This window comes from Corapipo altera, unplaced genomic scaffold (assembly GCF_003945725.1).
Source record: "Corapipo altera isolate COAL_440 unplaced genomic scaffold, ASM394572v1 61022, whole genome shotgun sequence".
Taxonomy (NCBI): Eukaryota; Metazoa; Chordata; class Aves; order Passeriformes; family Pipridae; genus Corapipo; species Corapipo altera.
This window is the reverse complement of record NW_020885065.1, coordinates 31,287-45,243: the sequence shown is the minus strand read 5'-3', so window position 1 is coordinate 45,243 and position 13,957 is coordinate 31,287. Positions and strand designations below refer to the sequence as shown.

Here is a 13,957-nt window from a genome sequence, read left to right as displayed (position 1 = left end):
ATTTTAACTCTTCCATTAATAGGTATTTTAACTCTTCCATTAATAGGTATTTTAACTCTTCCATCAATAACTGGTTTAACTATCCCATTAATAACTGTTTTATGGTATTTCATCAGTGACTCGAACTATTTCATAACTGTTTCCTCATCAAGTCTTTTAAATTATTTCCTTATTCCACTAAACCATTTTATTCTTTCAAACCATTTCACCCCATTCCAAATGCAGAAGAAAAAATGAGGGGATTTACTGCTTTATTTATTGGTATATTCACCTCCTCTGTTTTAAACCTGGATTTCAGTGGCTGCTCTGGGGGATGATTTGAGGCTGGCACAGGGATATGCTGCAGTGTTTTCCACCTTTTTTCCCATAAAATCAGGGAAAAAACAGCTGCTCTGATTGCTTTGATTCAGGGCCCTCGAATCAGCAGGAGCTGAGGCTCCTCCAGGGCCATTTATCTTCCTGGGAGAACAATTCCTGATCCACACAATGGCCCCGTGATTGCCAACCCTGTGCTCCTCCTCAAACACTAAAATCTGTCCTTGGCCATCATTTCACCTCCTCAACCCCCCAAATCTGTCCTTGACCATCATTTCACCTCCTCAACCCCCCAAATCTGTCCTTGGCCATCATTTCACCTCCTCAACCCCCCAAATCTGTCCTTGGCCATCATTTCACCTCTTTATTCCCACTGCAATCAGGGAGGGGGAGGCACATTTTAAGCCCAGCTCAGGAAGTTGCACCCCAGGGTCAACACTGAGAGGGAAAATAGGAAATTGTAAAGAAAACCAGTGGTGAAGCTGCTGCTGGAGTTTGATTTTCTCATCTTGCTGGGGCTGATATTGAAAGAGCAGTGTAAATATATATTTAGATATAAAAATAAAATATAAATATAAACAATAAATATAAAATATAAATATATTTATTATAAATATATAAATATATAACATATTATTGTGTATGTTATTATAAATATAATATTTATATTATAAGTAAATATAAAATAATATCAAGCATTGAAGTATCAATATATAAAGGAGATATATATAAAAGTTATATATGTTATATATCAAACCAACTGGGAAAGCCCTTGTATTTCTTAATAATTTCTTAATAATCTAAACCCAGTGTAGGGGGTTTCTTTGGCTGGGTTTTGGTAGCAGGGGGGCTACAGGGGTGGCTTCTGCCAGAAGCTTCCTGGAAGCTTCTGCTGGAAGCTTCCCCTGTCTGGTGGAGCCAATTCCAGCTGCTCCAGGATGGAATTCCTGCCCCTGGCCAAGGCTGAGCCCATCAGGAATGACAGCAACACCTCTGGGATAACATAGTGAAGAACAGAAAGGGACTGAGCAGAAAGAATTCCAGGCAGGGAAGGACGGAGGGAGAACATGGAATAACAGTGCAGAGCCCAGGGCAGGAGGAGGGGCAGGAGCAGCTCCAGGTGCCCGAGCTGAGGTTCCCCTGCAGCCCCTGGGGAAGGGCACGGGGGGGCAGCTGTGCCCCTGTGCCCAGGGGGGACCATCGGGGTGCAGAGACCCCCCTGTGCCCGGGGGGGAGCCCAGGCTGGAGCAGGGGGGGATCTGAAGGAGGCTCTGACCCCGGGGGAGGCCCCAGATGGAGCAGGGGCCTGGCAGGGACCTGCAGCCCCTGCAGAGAGGAGCCCACACTGCTGCAGGTTGGGCCCACGGGGGACTCGTGGCCCCTGGGGGGGACCCACAGTGGAGCAGCTCATTCCTGAAGGACTGAGCCCATGGAGGAGTGACCCAGGGGACAGCAGCTTGGGAAGAACTGTTCCCATGGATGGATTCACCTGGAGAGCTCCATCCAGGACTGATGGACTCACCCTGGAGAGCTCCATCCAGGACTGATGGACTCACCTGGAGAGCTCCATCCAGGACTGTCTCCCATGGATGGACTCACCCTGGAGAGCTCCATCCAGGACTGATGGACTCACCCTGGAGAGCTCCATCCAGGACTGATGGACTCACCCTGGAGAGCTCCATCCAGGACTGATGGACTCACCCTGGAGAGCTCCATCCAGGACTGTCTCCCATGGGATGGACTCACCCTGGAGAGCTCCATCCAGGACTGTTTCCATGGATGGACTCACCCTGGAGAGCTCCATCCAGGACTGTCTCCCATGGGATGGACCCCACGGAAGCAGGGGAAGGTCTCCAACTCCTCTCCCTGAGCAGCAGCAGAAACAACAACAGCCCCTGACCCCCATTCCCATCTCCTGCACCACTGGGGGAGGGGGTTGAGTTTCGAAGGAAGGAGGGGTGGGGGGAGGATGTTTTTAGGATTTATTTTACTTCTCACTCTTTTGCTCTGATCCTGTTTGTAATAAATTCAATTAATATCCCCACTCTGAGTCTGTTTTGCCCGGGATGGTGATCAGTCAGTGACCTCTCCCAGCTCTTATCTCAACTCCTGAGTCCTTCAGTGTTGATTTTTCTCTCTCCTCTGTCCAGTTGCAGAGAGAGTGGCTGCAGTGGGTACCTGGCATCTGCCCAGGGTCAATCCCCTACACCTGGTAATCATTTTTCCTCCAAAGCTGAGTTTATGTTGGTGTGGAGAACATTTCACTTGCTTTTTTGTCTACCTGCTGTCCAAGCTCTTGAGTGTCATGTTTCTCCTTTTGGCTGATCCCAAGGCAGGAGAAGCACTTCCAATTCCTGATAACGCTTTTCTTTCTGTCTTAATGCCCCTGAATCCCCGTTAATTCTGATTCCACAACTCAGAGTGGATTTGGAAGTGGAAAACTGACACATCAGGGGGTGGGAATTATCCCTGGTGACAGAAATCTGAGCTTGTTTGTGTTTCACAGCTTGCTGGACAAATCAAATCTTCAGTGGGCACAGCTGAGGAAATGAAATAATCCTAATCCTGTGGGTTGGGATTTTCTCCCTGTGGATTTCAGCAGCTTCATTCCTGCCATGGGGAATAACCCATACATAATAGGAGTTTTGTCCCCTCCGAATGGAGGGAATGGTCCAAAATTCCCCTTCTAAACCCCCTGTCTGGAGGCAGAGGTGTCACCCCTCGAGGAGCTGCAGGGAAGGTGCTCAACACACCAACAAACCCCTGGGAAGCAGGTTGGAAGTGAACACCTTTGCCCTAAAGTCCTGTATCTCTTCCAATTTGGACTTCCAAGGAAATTTTTCCCTTTGCTTACAACTCCCTTGTGGAAGGAAATGAAGCTGTTTTCTCTTGGCATCATCACAGGTAAAACCAACTCAACAGTGGAGATCTTGCTCCACCAGAGGTGGGATCTCAGCCCCCAGAATAATCCCCTTGTCATCCCAGGAGCAAAGACCAGCATGTTGGGAAGGATTCAGCCATGGAAAACAGGGAAATTGGCTGTTTTACACACAATTGAAATAGGAAATGAGGGTATTTTACACACAGTTTAAATCCATCCTCTCCCCACTCCCTCTCCACCAATTCATGGCTGAGCTGAGAACACGGAGAAGCAACACCAGGCGGGATTTAAATCCAGAAAGGGATTTAAAAACCACACAGAGTCATGGTGATGATTCAGGATCCACCAGTTTTCCTCCCTGAGACCCTCCAGCCCACCCCAAGGGTCTCACCGTCTTCAGCAGTGTCCGGTTGTCCCGGAGACTCCCCACCATTCCCACAAAGGACACCACGAACATGGTGACTCCCAGCAGGAGCAGGATCACGGCTGGAGCCAGGAAAATCCCTTCCAGGGTCTTGTGCTTCTGCCTCTCCACCTCGGCATAAATCCCAATGCACAGGATCACCAGGCCCAGGATCTGCACAGGAGGCACGGAATGGGATTCATTCCCAATGGGAAAAAGAAAAGGTTTGATGGGAGAGGTGAAGGTGGGAGATGTCCAAGGACAACCTAGAGAGCTTTAGGATGTTCAGCATCCAATCCCAAACCCACAGAGCTTTGGGATGTTCAACATTCAATCCCAAACCCACAGAGCTTTGGGATGTTCAACATTCAATCCCAAACCCACAGAGCTTTGGGATGTTCGACATCCAGTCACCACTCACCCTCTTCCCATCTCCCACCCCCCAACTTAACCCGAGCTCAGAGTAGCACCCCCAACTAAACCCGAGCTCAGTGCACCACCCCCAACTAAACCCGAGCTCAGAGCACCGCCTCCAATTAAACCCGAGCTCATTGTACCACCCACAACTAAACCCGAGCTCAGAGCACCGCCCCAACTAAACCTGAGCTCATTGTACCACCCACAACTAAACCCGAGCTCAGAGCACCGCCCCCAATTAAACCCGAGCTCAGTGCGCCATCACAAAGCGCTTTTGATCCCAGGATGAAAAGCACCACAAAAATCCCGATGGATTATTTCTGACAACCTCCCTCCCCCTCCAACGAACCAGCCCTAATTGACAAGGAGAGTCTAACGACGCCGGGTTAAACCCGGGCTCCAAAAGTGCTCTTTGCGTCCCTTCAGCTCGTTCAGCATCAAAGCCCGCGTCGTTATCCCATTATCCCGAGGGATTGGCGCTGTCAGGAGCTGTTCCATCGCCCCGGGCGAGTGGCTGCTCAGCTGGCCCCGAGCTGACACCTCACAAGGGCAGAGAGGAAACCGAGGAGCTCCCAGAGCATCTTTCATCCTCCTTTTCCAGCCCTTTCCCATCCCAAATCACAGCGAGAGAATCCTGGGGGAAACCCGCCCGGCCACAGACAAAAACCTGCATCTCCAAACAGGAGAAAAATACTCCTTTTCTGCTCCTTTTTCACTCCTTTCCCCCTTATTTCCCCCTCCTTTTCCACTCATTTACCCCCTCCTTTTCCTCCTCCTTCCCCCCTTTCCCCCTCCTTTTCCATTTCCTTTTCCCCTTCCTTTCTCACTACTTCCCCCACTCCTTTCCACTCCCTTCCCCTTCCTTTTCCCACTCCTTTTTCACTCTTTTCCATTCCCTTCTTTTCCATTCCCTTCTTTTCCATTCCTTCTTTCCCCTTCTTTTCCATTCCCTTTTCCTCTTCCTTTCTCGCTACTTTTCCCACTCCTTTTCCACTCCCTTCCCTTCCTTTCCCACTCCTTCACTCTTTCCCCCCTCCTTTTCCATTCCTTTTTCCTTTCCCTTTTCCATTCTCTTTTCCCCTTGCTTTCTCACTACCTTTCCCACTCCATTTCCACTCCATTTTCACTCTTTCCCCTTTCCTTTCCCCCCTCCTTTTCCATTGCCTTTTCTCTTTCCTTTTCCATTCCCTTTTCCCTTTCTCTTCCCTTTTCCATTCCCTTTTCCCTTTCCTTTCTCACTCCTTTTCCCACTCCTTTTCCACTCCCTTCCCTTCCTTTTCCCCCTGCTTTTTCACTCTTTTCCCCCTCCTTTTCCATTTTTTCCACTCCTTTTCCACCACTTTCACCGTCATTGCTCCTAATGAGTTTCCACAAACTCTTCCTGCTAATTCACGCCAACAATTTGATCCTTAATTTTCATGTACAACTCTTGTTTTTTGGGGCGTTGAGTTTTTCCTTCTCCTCCTGGCCACTATTTCTGGTGTGTTTTTATCACTATTTCATGTCTATCAATCACTGTTTGTTCCAGGCTCCATCTCAGCTATAAAGGAACCAAAATCTCTCAAAACCTGACATTTAGACTCGTGATATTTTACAGACACTTTGATGATTTGAAACTAAACAGGCAGAAACTGAACAGGCAGCAACTAAACAGACAAGGCTCATTAATGATAGCAGGCTTTTAATCACAGTTTCATCTTTAGACTCTATTTTAAGCCTCGCTTTGGTGCGTTGGGATTAGGTTTGATTTCATGTTTATCCCTTTTACCACGTCCCAGGAAATACATTTGGCTCTGGAGGTGAGGGGGATCCATTAATACCCACCATGCATCCCCCATTAATCCCAAACATTCCTCCACGTGCCAATCAGAGCCACTTTCCCTGCTTTGATTATCCATCTGTGATCAGAGGGAGGGAAGGGCATGGAGCAAACCCAGGAGGGGGTTCAAGGGCTGGAGCCTTGAGAGGCTGAGGAAGGAGCTTGTTTGGGATGAGGAAGGAGCCCGTTTGAGATGGGCTTCCCCTGCCAGCAGGGGAGGGAAACCCAGAAGGGTTTTCATTGTCCGTTGCTTCAAAATTGCTTTTGCAGGGCTGAAAAGCATCTTTGGGAAACTGAAAGCCTGTGGAATGTATGAGGCTGCTGCACATCCCTACACATCTCTGGGGCCTGATGGGATTCATCCAAGAATCCACAAGGAGCTGCTGATGCAGGGATTTTTGAGGGATCTTGGGAATCCAGAAAGGTCCCAGCTGATTGGAAGCTGGGGAATGTTGTCCTGATTTTCAAGAAGGACAAGAAGGAGGACCCTGGAAACTCCAGGCCTGTCAGTGTCACTTCAGTGCCTTGGAAAGTTATGGAGAAGATTATTCTGGGAGGGATTGGAAAACACTTGGAAGACAACTCAGTCAGTGGTCACAGCCAGCACGGCTTCAGGACAGGAAAGTCCTGCTAATCCAACGTGATTTCCTTCTAGGACAAGGTGACCCACCTGGCTGATCAAGGGGAGCCAGTGGATGGGGTGTTTTTGGATTTTTGATCCTGGCTCTCCCAGGATCCTTCTGGACAAACTGTCTGGCTGTATCAGGGTGGATTTACGCTGTTACTTTTGGTCTGTGTTCGGCCCAGCCACCTGCAAAACTTTTGTTCTTTCCCTGCTGAGTTATGAGAAAACAAGCACTGAGAAACGGGCACTTTGTCCTGGGGAAGGGAGTTCTTGTATAAACTCTGTTTAATTGGTGTTCTGGGATTGGCAAATCGCCTTTCAAGGTCGCTTGAAGGAGAGATTGAGGAGGAAGAGGATGAAGTAAACCCACTGACTCGATTCAGAAAGCCCCCCCAGGCGCAGAGCGCGGATGCAGGGGAAGCCACGCAGGGGCTGAAGGGATGCACTTGCTTAAAGGGACTGATAGAAGTGTGTAATATTATATATATGGTTGCTTTTAGCTTGTACAGTGTTTATTTGTATAGTAATAAATGTATATACTTCCCTTGCCCCCCCCCCATAGAGGTGTCTGCCTGAAAGTTTCTCTTCGGTGTTGAGATAAAATTGTGAGAAGGGGTGGGGGAAGCCTGGAAATTGGATTTTAGATTTTTGTGGTGGGCTCAAAGTCTCTCTGACTTTCCAAGGATGCAGCTTCTGCTACTGGTAACTAGAAGTTTTTCTAGGTTGGTAAGATAACTTTATGGGCAATAGCTGGGTGACTGGGGAGGTCGTGCTGGGGGCTTATTTCTCTCCTCCTTCCTCTCTTTTGGGTTTGTTTGTTTTGTTGGCCACCTCTTGGTAATAAATATCAGTTTTGTTGAGCTTCCCAATGGTGTCATGGTTTCAGCTTCAGTGTGCTCCGAAACCCTCCCTAAGACACGAGCCCACAGCTGGATAAACACAGCATGTGGTGGGGGAGCAACTGGCTCAGGCCACAGAGGGGGACAGTGACTGGGGTGACACCAGACTGGGACCTGTCACTGCTGGGGTCCCACAGGGCTCCCCCTTGGGCCCTGTGCTCTTCAACATCTCCAGCAATGACTGGGACACGGGACTGGAAGGGACACTGAGCAAGGTTGATACAAAACTGGGAGGAGCTGTTGAGTCCCTGGAAGGCAGGGAGGCCCTGCAGGGAGACCTGGACAGATCAGAGGCCTGGGAATCACCAACCATAGCCCAGAATATTCGGAGTTGGAAGGGACCCCCAAGGACCATCAGTCCAACCCTCAGCCCTGCACAGGCCCAGCCCCAAGAGGATCATCCAAACCCTCCTGGAGCTCTGGCAGCCTTGGGGCTGAGCCCACTGCCCTGGGGAGCCTGGGCAGTGCCCAACCACCCTCTGGGGGAAGAACCTTTGCCTGAGATCCAACCTGAGCCTGCCCTGACCCAGCTCCAGCCATTCCCTGGCTGCTGTCCCTGGTCCCCCCAGAGCAGAGCTCAGTCCCTGCCCCTCCTCTGCCCCTGCCCAGGCACTTGGAACTGCACTGAGGTCTCTCCTCAGTGTCTTGTGAAGTCCAGCAAGGGGAGGTGATGGATTCTGCCCCTGGGATGGGGCAGCCCCGGATGTTTGGACAGTCTGGGGATGAGAGGCTGGAGAGCAGCTGCAGGAAGGGCCCTGGGGGTCCTGGTCCATGGCCAGTTGTCCCTGAGCCAGCAGTGCCCTGGCAGCCAGGAGGGCCAACGTGTCCTGGGGGCATCAGGGAGGGGATTGTCCTGCTCTGCTCTGCCCTGGGGCGGCCTCACCTCAACATTGGGGCAGTTTGGGGGGACACAATATAACAAAACCATTGGAGAGTGTCCAAAGGAGGGAAGGAGGATGGGGAAGGGCCTTGATTTGAAGCCGTGTGAGGACACTGAGGGCACTTGGTGTGTTCAGCTGGAGAAGAGGAGACTGAGGGGAGACCTCAGTGCAGTTCCAAGTGCCTGGGCAGGGGCAGAGGAGGGGCAGGGACTGAGCTCTGCTCTGGGGGGACCAGGGACAGCAGCCAGGGAATGGCTGGAGCTGTGTCAGGGCAGGCTCAGGTTGGATCCCAGGACAAGGTTCTTCCCCCAGGGGGTGGGGTCAGCAGAGTCAGCGCTACAGGTGGGGCCTCAGCCCATCTCCACACCTCACCAGCTGAAAAAACACATGCCAATTAAAAAAATAAGGAGTTGTTTCTACTGAAGGCAGCTTCAGGCAAAAAAAAGCCTCGTGCAAAGCAACTCACACCTCGAGGCAGGGAATAGATATCCTGGAAATTCTCTCAGCAAGGCAGATTGCAAAGGAAGGCAGAATATAATGAGTTTTGGAAGGATGAGCAGGGAATAATATTGCAGGATGAGCGGCAGAGGGATTTGGATGGGGAGAAAGAGAAGTGTTCCCTGAAAAGCAGCGTTTCTGTGAGAAAAATAGCTGGATTTGGAGCAAACCAGCAGCATCAAAGCCTTTGCCAGGACCTGTGGTGCTACAAAGGGAATAATTAATCCTTTACTTCTCCAAAATCTGATCATCCCAGCCATCTTTGGCAGGATTTGAGCATGGAAAAGTCTGGGTGTCCTGGTTTTCATCACTGGGATTCTCGGGGGTGGGGGGATGTTTCTGCCACGAATTCCTTCAGCACGGATATTTTGGAGTCCTGGCATCACAACCCTTTTCCTCCCCCCACACTCGATGACAGAAGGAAGTTTGCTGCTAAATCCTCTGTAGTTAAGCGTTAATTACCCGCTGATCACTTAAATAGGGTGGAAATGCCAGGAGAGAAAGCTGGGAATTGCCACTGGTCCGAGAGAGAAAAAGGAAATCTGCATTTTCCCTCTAACAAGAGAGTGATTATCCCGTTTCTACATTAGAACAACCCTGGGATGGAACAATCATCACCACGGCGTCCTGCCACAATTCTCTTTATAAACCGGGTTTTAAACTTGGATTTTAATTCCAGCCCTGTGTGATTTTAGTGCTTCCTGGAGCTGAGAGTGGGCAGGGGATGGAGAAGGTGCCCCAGGATGTCCAAGCTCCCCTCCCACCCCACAAACGACCCCTAGGAGGTGCTCCCACCCCTCCCTATCATATTCCTGGACATCTAAAATTACAAACTTGAATTTCTCAGCTTGCTGTGACCGACCCTTGCCCACAGGCAGAATTTTAACAGCTCCAAAGCTGCAGTTGAACCTTTTCCAAGGGAGCTGGGCAGACCTGCCAGGCCAGGCTGTTCCACGCTGGGATGAGGCTTTTGTGCAGCTCCCTCTGACACCAAGAAGCAAAACAACTGTCTGAGCAGAAACAGGGAAGTTCAGCCCTTGGGGGGTTGTTAAAAACCTGACAATTTAAGGAGCTTTTCTCCAGCTGCTGAGGAGCTACTGGAGCCCTTCCCCACCTTTGCAGCCCTTTCCCAAAGCTGTTCTGCTCCAACTTTGTCTCTTTGCAGGATAACAAAGATGCTGGTTTTCCTCTCCAGGCATTTCTCTGATAGCAAGGGAAGATCTGGGTGAGGAACTGGGGATCTGGGAGAGCTAAAGGTGGGAATTCTTGGTGGAAATCACTGTCCCACTGGTGCCAGAGTCATTTAAAGACCTGAGAGTGGGATGAAAGGCAATTAATGGGCAGAAAATAACACACAGCTCTGCTGCTGCTGGCAGGGTTTGGGTGGTGCCAGAAGGGTGGGTTGAGCTCACAGCCCACCCAGGGGTGAGTCAGGGAGTTTGGGAAGCTCTCCTCGAGTCACTCTGGGTGGTTTTTGCTCCTCCATCCTTGCACGACTTGGCTCCAGCTCAGAGGCACCACTCGATGCTCCAAGGGTTGTGCACAGTCCTATCCTGTCCTAAAAAATCCCAGAATCCCAGAGTCATTCAGGTTGGAAAAGACCTCCAGGATCATCAAGTCCACCCTGTGCCTGATTCCCACCATCCCACCCAGCCCAGAGCACTGAGTGCCACAGCCAGGCCTTCCTTGGACACTCCCAGGGGTGGGGACTCCAAACCTCCCTGGGCAGCCCCTTCCAAAGCCTGAACACCCTTTCCAGGAAGAAATTCCATCCCACAGAGCCACCTCCTCTCTCAGGGGAGGTTGGGACACTGAGTCCTTGGCTCATGGGATAGATCCACAGGCTCCTTTGGGTTGGAAAAGCCCTCCAAGGTCACTGAATTCACTGCCAAGGCACCACTGACCCATGTCCCCAAGTGCCACATCCACAGGGATGTTAAATTCCCTCAGGGATGGGGACTCCACCATGGGGCCAGGGCTGGACAGCCCTTTCCAGGAAGGAATTTCCCCAATATCCAACCTGCCCTCCCCTGGCACAGCTGGAAGCTGTTCCCTCTCCTCCTGTCCCTTGTTCCCTGGGAGCAGAGCCCGACTTCCCCTGGCTCCCCCCTCCTGTCAGGGAGTTGCAGAGCCAGAAGGTCCTCCTGAGCCTCCTTTTCTCCAGGTTTAGCCCCCCCAGCTCCCTCAACCTCTCCTGCTGCTCCAGCCCCACAGCTTGAGGCCACTTTCCACCAAACACCCAAGAGGTGCCACATCCCCCTTGTCCCCGAAAGCCCCAAGTGACAAAACTGATCCTCAGCCACAAGAGAACAAACAGGAGCCACAAACTCAAGGGGATCAAACCAGCACCACCTCAAATCCTGCCAAGGTCCAATCCCCAGAAGTGGCTTTTTCCAGAGGGAATGGCATTAACTGGATGAGTCAACGCTGTGTTAACAGGAGGCAGTGATTCCTCCTCACTCAGGGACACCAAAAGTCACGACGGCGCCTTCGAGCCCACACAGATGATGTGAGTCAGAGAAGAGGTCCATGAGGAGCTCAGGGAACGGGGCATCACTTCACTCTCCAGCCAAGGTGACCAAAAGAGCAAAAATAAAGGGCAAAATTTAATTTTCAAAGCCTCATTTCACAGCAGAGTCATTCTCCCCACCTTCTGAAGGCTTCAAATTAACAGCGGGGCACTGCTGCTCCTCCTCAGGGGGATTCTAAGTGGCTTTTTAATATTTATTTTTTTATTTTCCATCCTTTGGGAAATGATGAGACTCTTCTTGCCAGTGGATTCACCAGGATGCCCCCGAAATGCCTCAGAAAATGTGATTTAGAAAGGGCTGGATGGTTTTAGTCACTGAAAGTAGAATCTTGGGATCAATAACACAATGATTAACTACATCATATAAAGCTCAACTGCCAACAGTGCATAGAAATGGGAAAAATAGGCTTTTACAAGGGTCAATTAAAATATCTTTTTTCAATTTTATGGGAAAAGTAAGAAAAGGAAGGAAGGGTTCCTCTGTGCAAAGAAAACTCCAAGTCTTTGCTCCACTGAATCCTCAATGAGGATTAAAACCTCCTGTATAAAACCAGCCCATGATGCCCAAACCTCTCTGCCCTTGGCTCCAAGTCTGGTTTAAAGCCACTCTCAGGCTCATCCCTTGCTCCTTCAGAGGTTTTTCCAGCTGTAACCAAGGCACTGGGAAGGGTTTAGAGGATCTAAATCCATGTTTTTGCAGGCTGGGACAACCCTGTGGTAGAAAACTGTGATGGATCTCCCCCAGCTCACCCTAAAAACCTCTTGTATAAAACCAGCCATGATGCCCAAACCTCTCTGCCCTTGGCTCCAAGTCTGGCTTAAAGCCACTCTCAGGTTCATCCCTTGCTCCTTCAGGGATTTTTCCATCTGTAATCAAAGCACTGGGAAGCATTTAGAGGCATTAAATCCATGTTTTTGTGGGCTGGGACAACCCTTTGATGGATCTCCCCCTGAAGCTCCTCAGTCCTTTGTGGTGAACCAACTTCACTCTTATTCCACTGGATTTTCACTCAGGAAATTTCAAATCCTTCATGAAATCCAAGCTCCTCCACAATCTTTTTTTTTCTGGAATGCATTTTTCCAGGGACAAACCCACCCCGTCACGGCTCATTAACGAAGCTTTGAGGGCTTGGACAGCTCCAGGGAATTAATTTGGTGCAAATGAGGCCAGAAATAGGTCAGGCTGAAAGGCTCCCTGGAGCTGCACAATCCCTATGGATTCCCTGGAGCAGGATCCCTATGGAAGGACCATCCCAGGGCTGAAGGCAGGCAGGGTGGGAGCGATTCAAAGTGCCTTTTTTTCCTGCTTATTTTCCATTCTTTAGGAAATTATGAGTCTCTTCTCACCCCACTGAGCCCCCCCAAAATTCCTCAGCAACTAATAAACATTTAGAAATTAAATTATCCCATCATTAATCCATGTTTCAAAGCACAGCCCCAACTTTAGGTGCAGATTAATTAGGATTATTTTCTACTTTTTGGGAAATTAGGAGTCTCTTCTTGCTGGTGGATTCACCCCACTGAGCCCCTCAAAATTCCTCAGCAATTAAGAAACAATTAGAAATTAAATTATCTCATTGTTAATCCATATTCCAAAGCACAGCTCCAACTTTGGGTGCAGGTTAATTAGGATTAAATTCTCCTCCCAACCTCTGCAGCAGGTCAAAGGCATCTGGGGAAACCTCAAACCAAGGGGAATTTGGCCCTTGAGAGAGACCAAAACCTCGGGTTTCCCCACAGATTCATTTTGCAGCCAAAAGTTGCTTGTAAAATATTATAAAATATTGTAAAACCAGCTAGAAATGGAGGGAGAAACTGGATTTTTGGGGCTTTTTGGGTGCAGAGCAGGAATCTGGCCCTGCTGCAGGAGATCCTCAGATCTCCTCGCTCCTCAGGACCTTCCTACCCATCACACCATGAGGAAACCAGGGAGATATTCTCCAAAAAACCCCTTTTTTGGTTATTAATGGTGAGCCCTGCCCTTTCCAATGAGTTAGATCATTTAAACAATAAACAAATATGGAAATAAAAAGCATTTTCAAGCCCTGCTTGCCCCCACACCCTCCCTGGGCACCTGCACAGGGATTTCTGTGCAATTAGACACACACACCCAGCAAGGCCACGAGGGTTATCTAACCCTCAGGAGGAAATATTTGTAAATATAGTCAGGATTATGTAAGATTGAGCCTAAAAAAATCACTTTATATCTCCTGAGACCCTAAAAGGATGTGGGATTTCTTGCTTCCTCTTCCCCTGCTCTGACACTTTGCACATCCCAGGTGCAGGGAAGGCCTGACCATAGTTCAGTAATTCAAAACTGCTTAAAATCAGGTTTATTTTTAACTTTTAAAATTATAAAATTCATGTCTGAGACGGGCAGGGGGGATCTGACTGTGCCATGGGTGAAAATACTAAATTTCCTTGGTTTTTAAGCTCCAAATGCCTCAAAATGTGACTGACGGCCCCAAAAGATTTCCAGGAACAGTTCTGGGGCAGGAAAATCCCAGGGATGAGCTTTAAAATCCACCAAAACCCACGATTTCACCAAAAATTGCCAGTTTTGGACCCAGCTCAAGCAGCATTGAGCACGAGGGGCTTCCCTGCACCAGGATTTGATGGTTTGGAAGGGGAAATTTGGGCTTTGAAAAGCCAAATCCAACCCATGAGGGGGAAATTTGGACACTGAAAA

General features: G+C 49.5%; 1 protein-coding gene across 3 annotated transcripts in view; it reads right to left on the bottom strand.

Annotated features, from left to right (window-relative positions):
* LOC113959836 (tetraspanin-15-like) overlaps positions 1-13,957 on the bottom strand; it is a 44,874-nt gene that overhangs the window by 30,505 nt on the left and 412 nt on the right. For 2 of the 3 annotated variants that reach the window (XM_027669107.1, XM_027669108.1), the window contains exon 2: positions 3,588-3,773. The exons of the other annotated variant lie outside the window; for it this stretch is intronic. In XM_027669107.1, the coding sequence (XP_027524908.1) occupies positions 3,588-3,773 (186 nt within the window). The remainder of the gene's footprint in view (positions 1-3,587; positions 3,774-13,957) is intronic. 3 annotated transcript variants of the gene reach the window in all.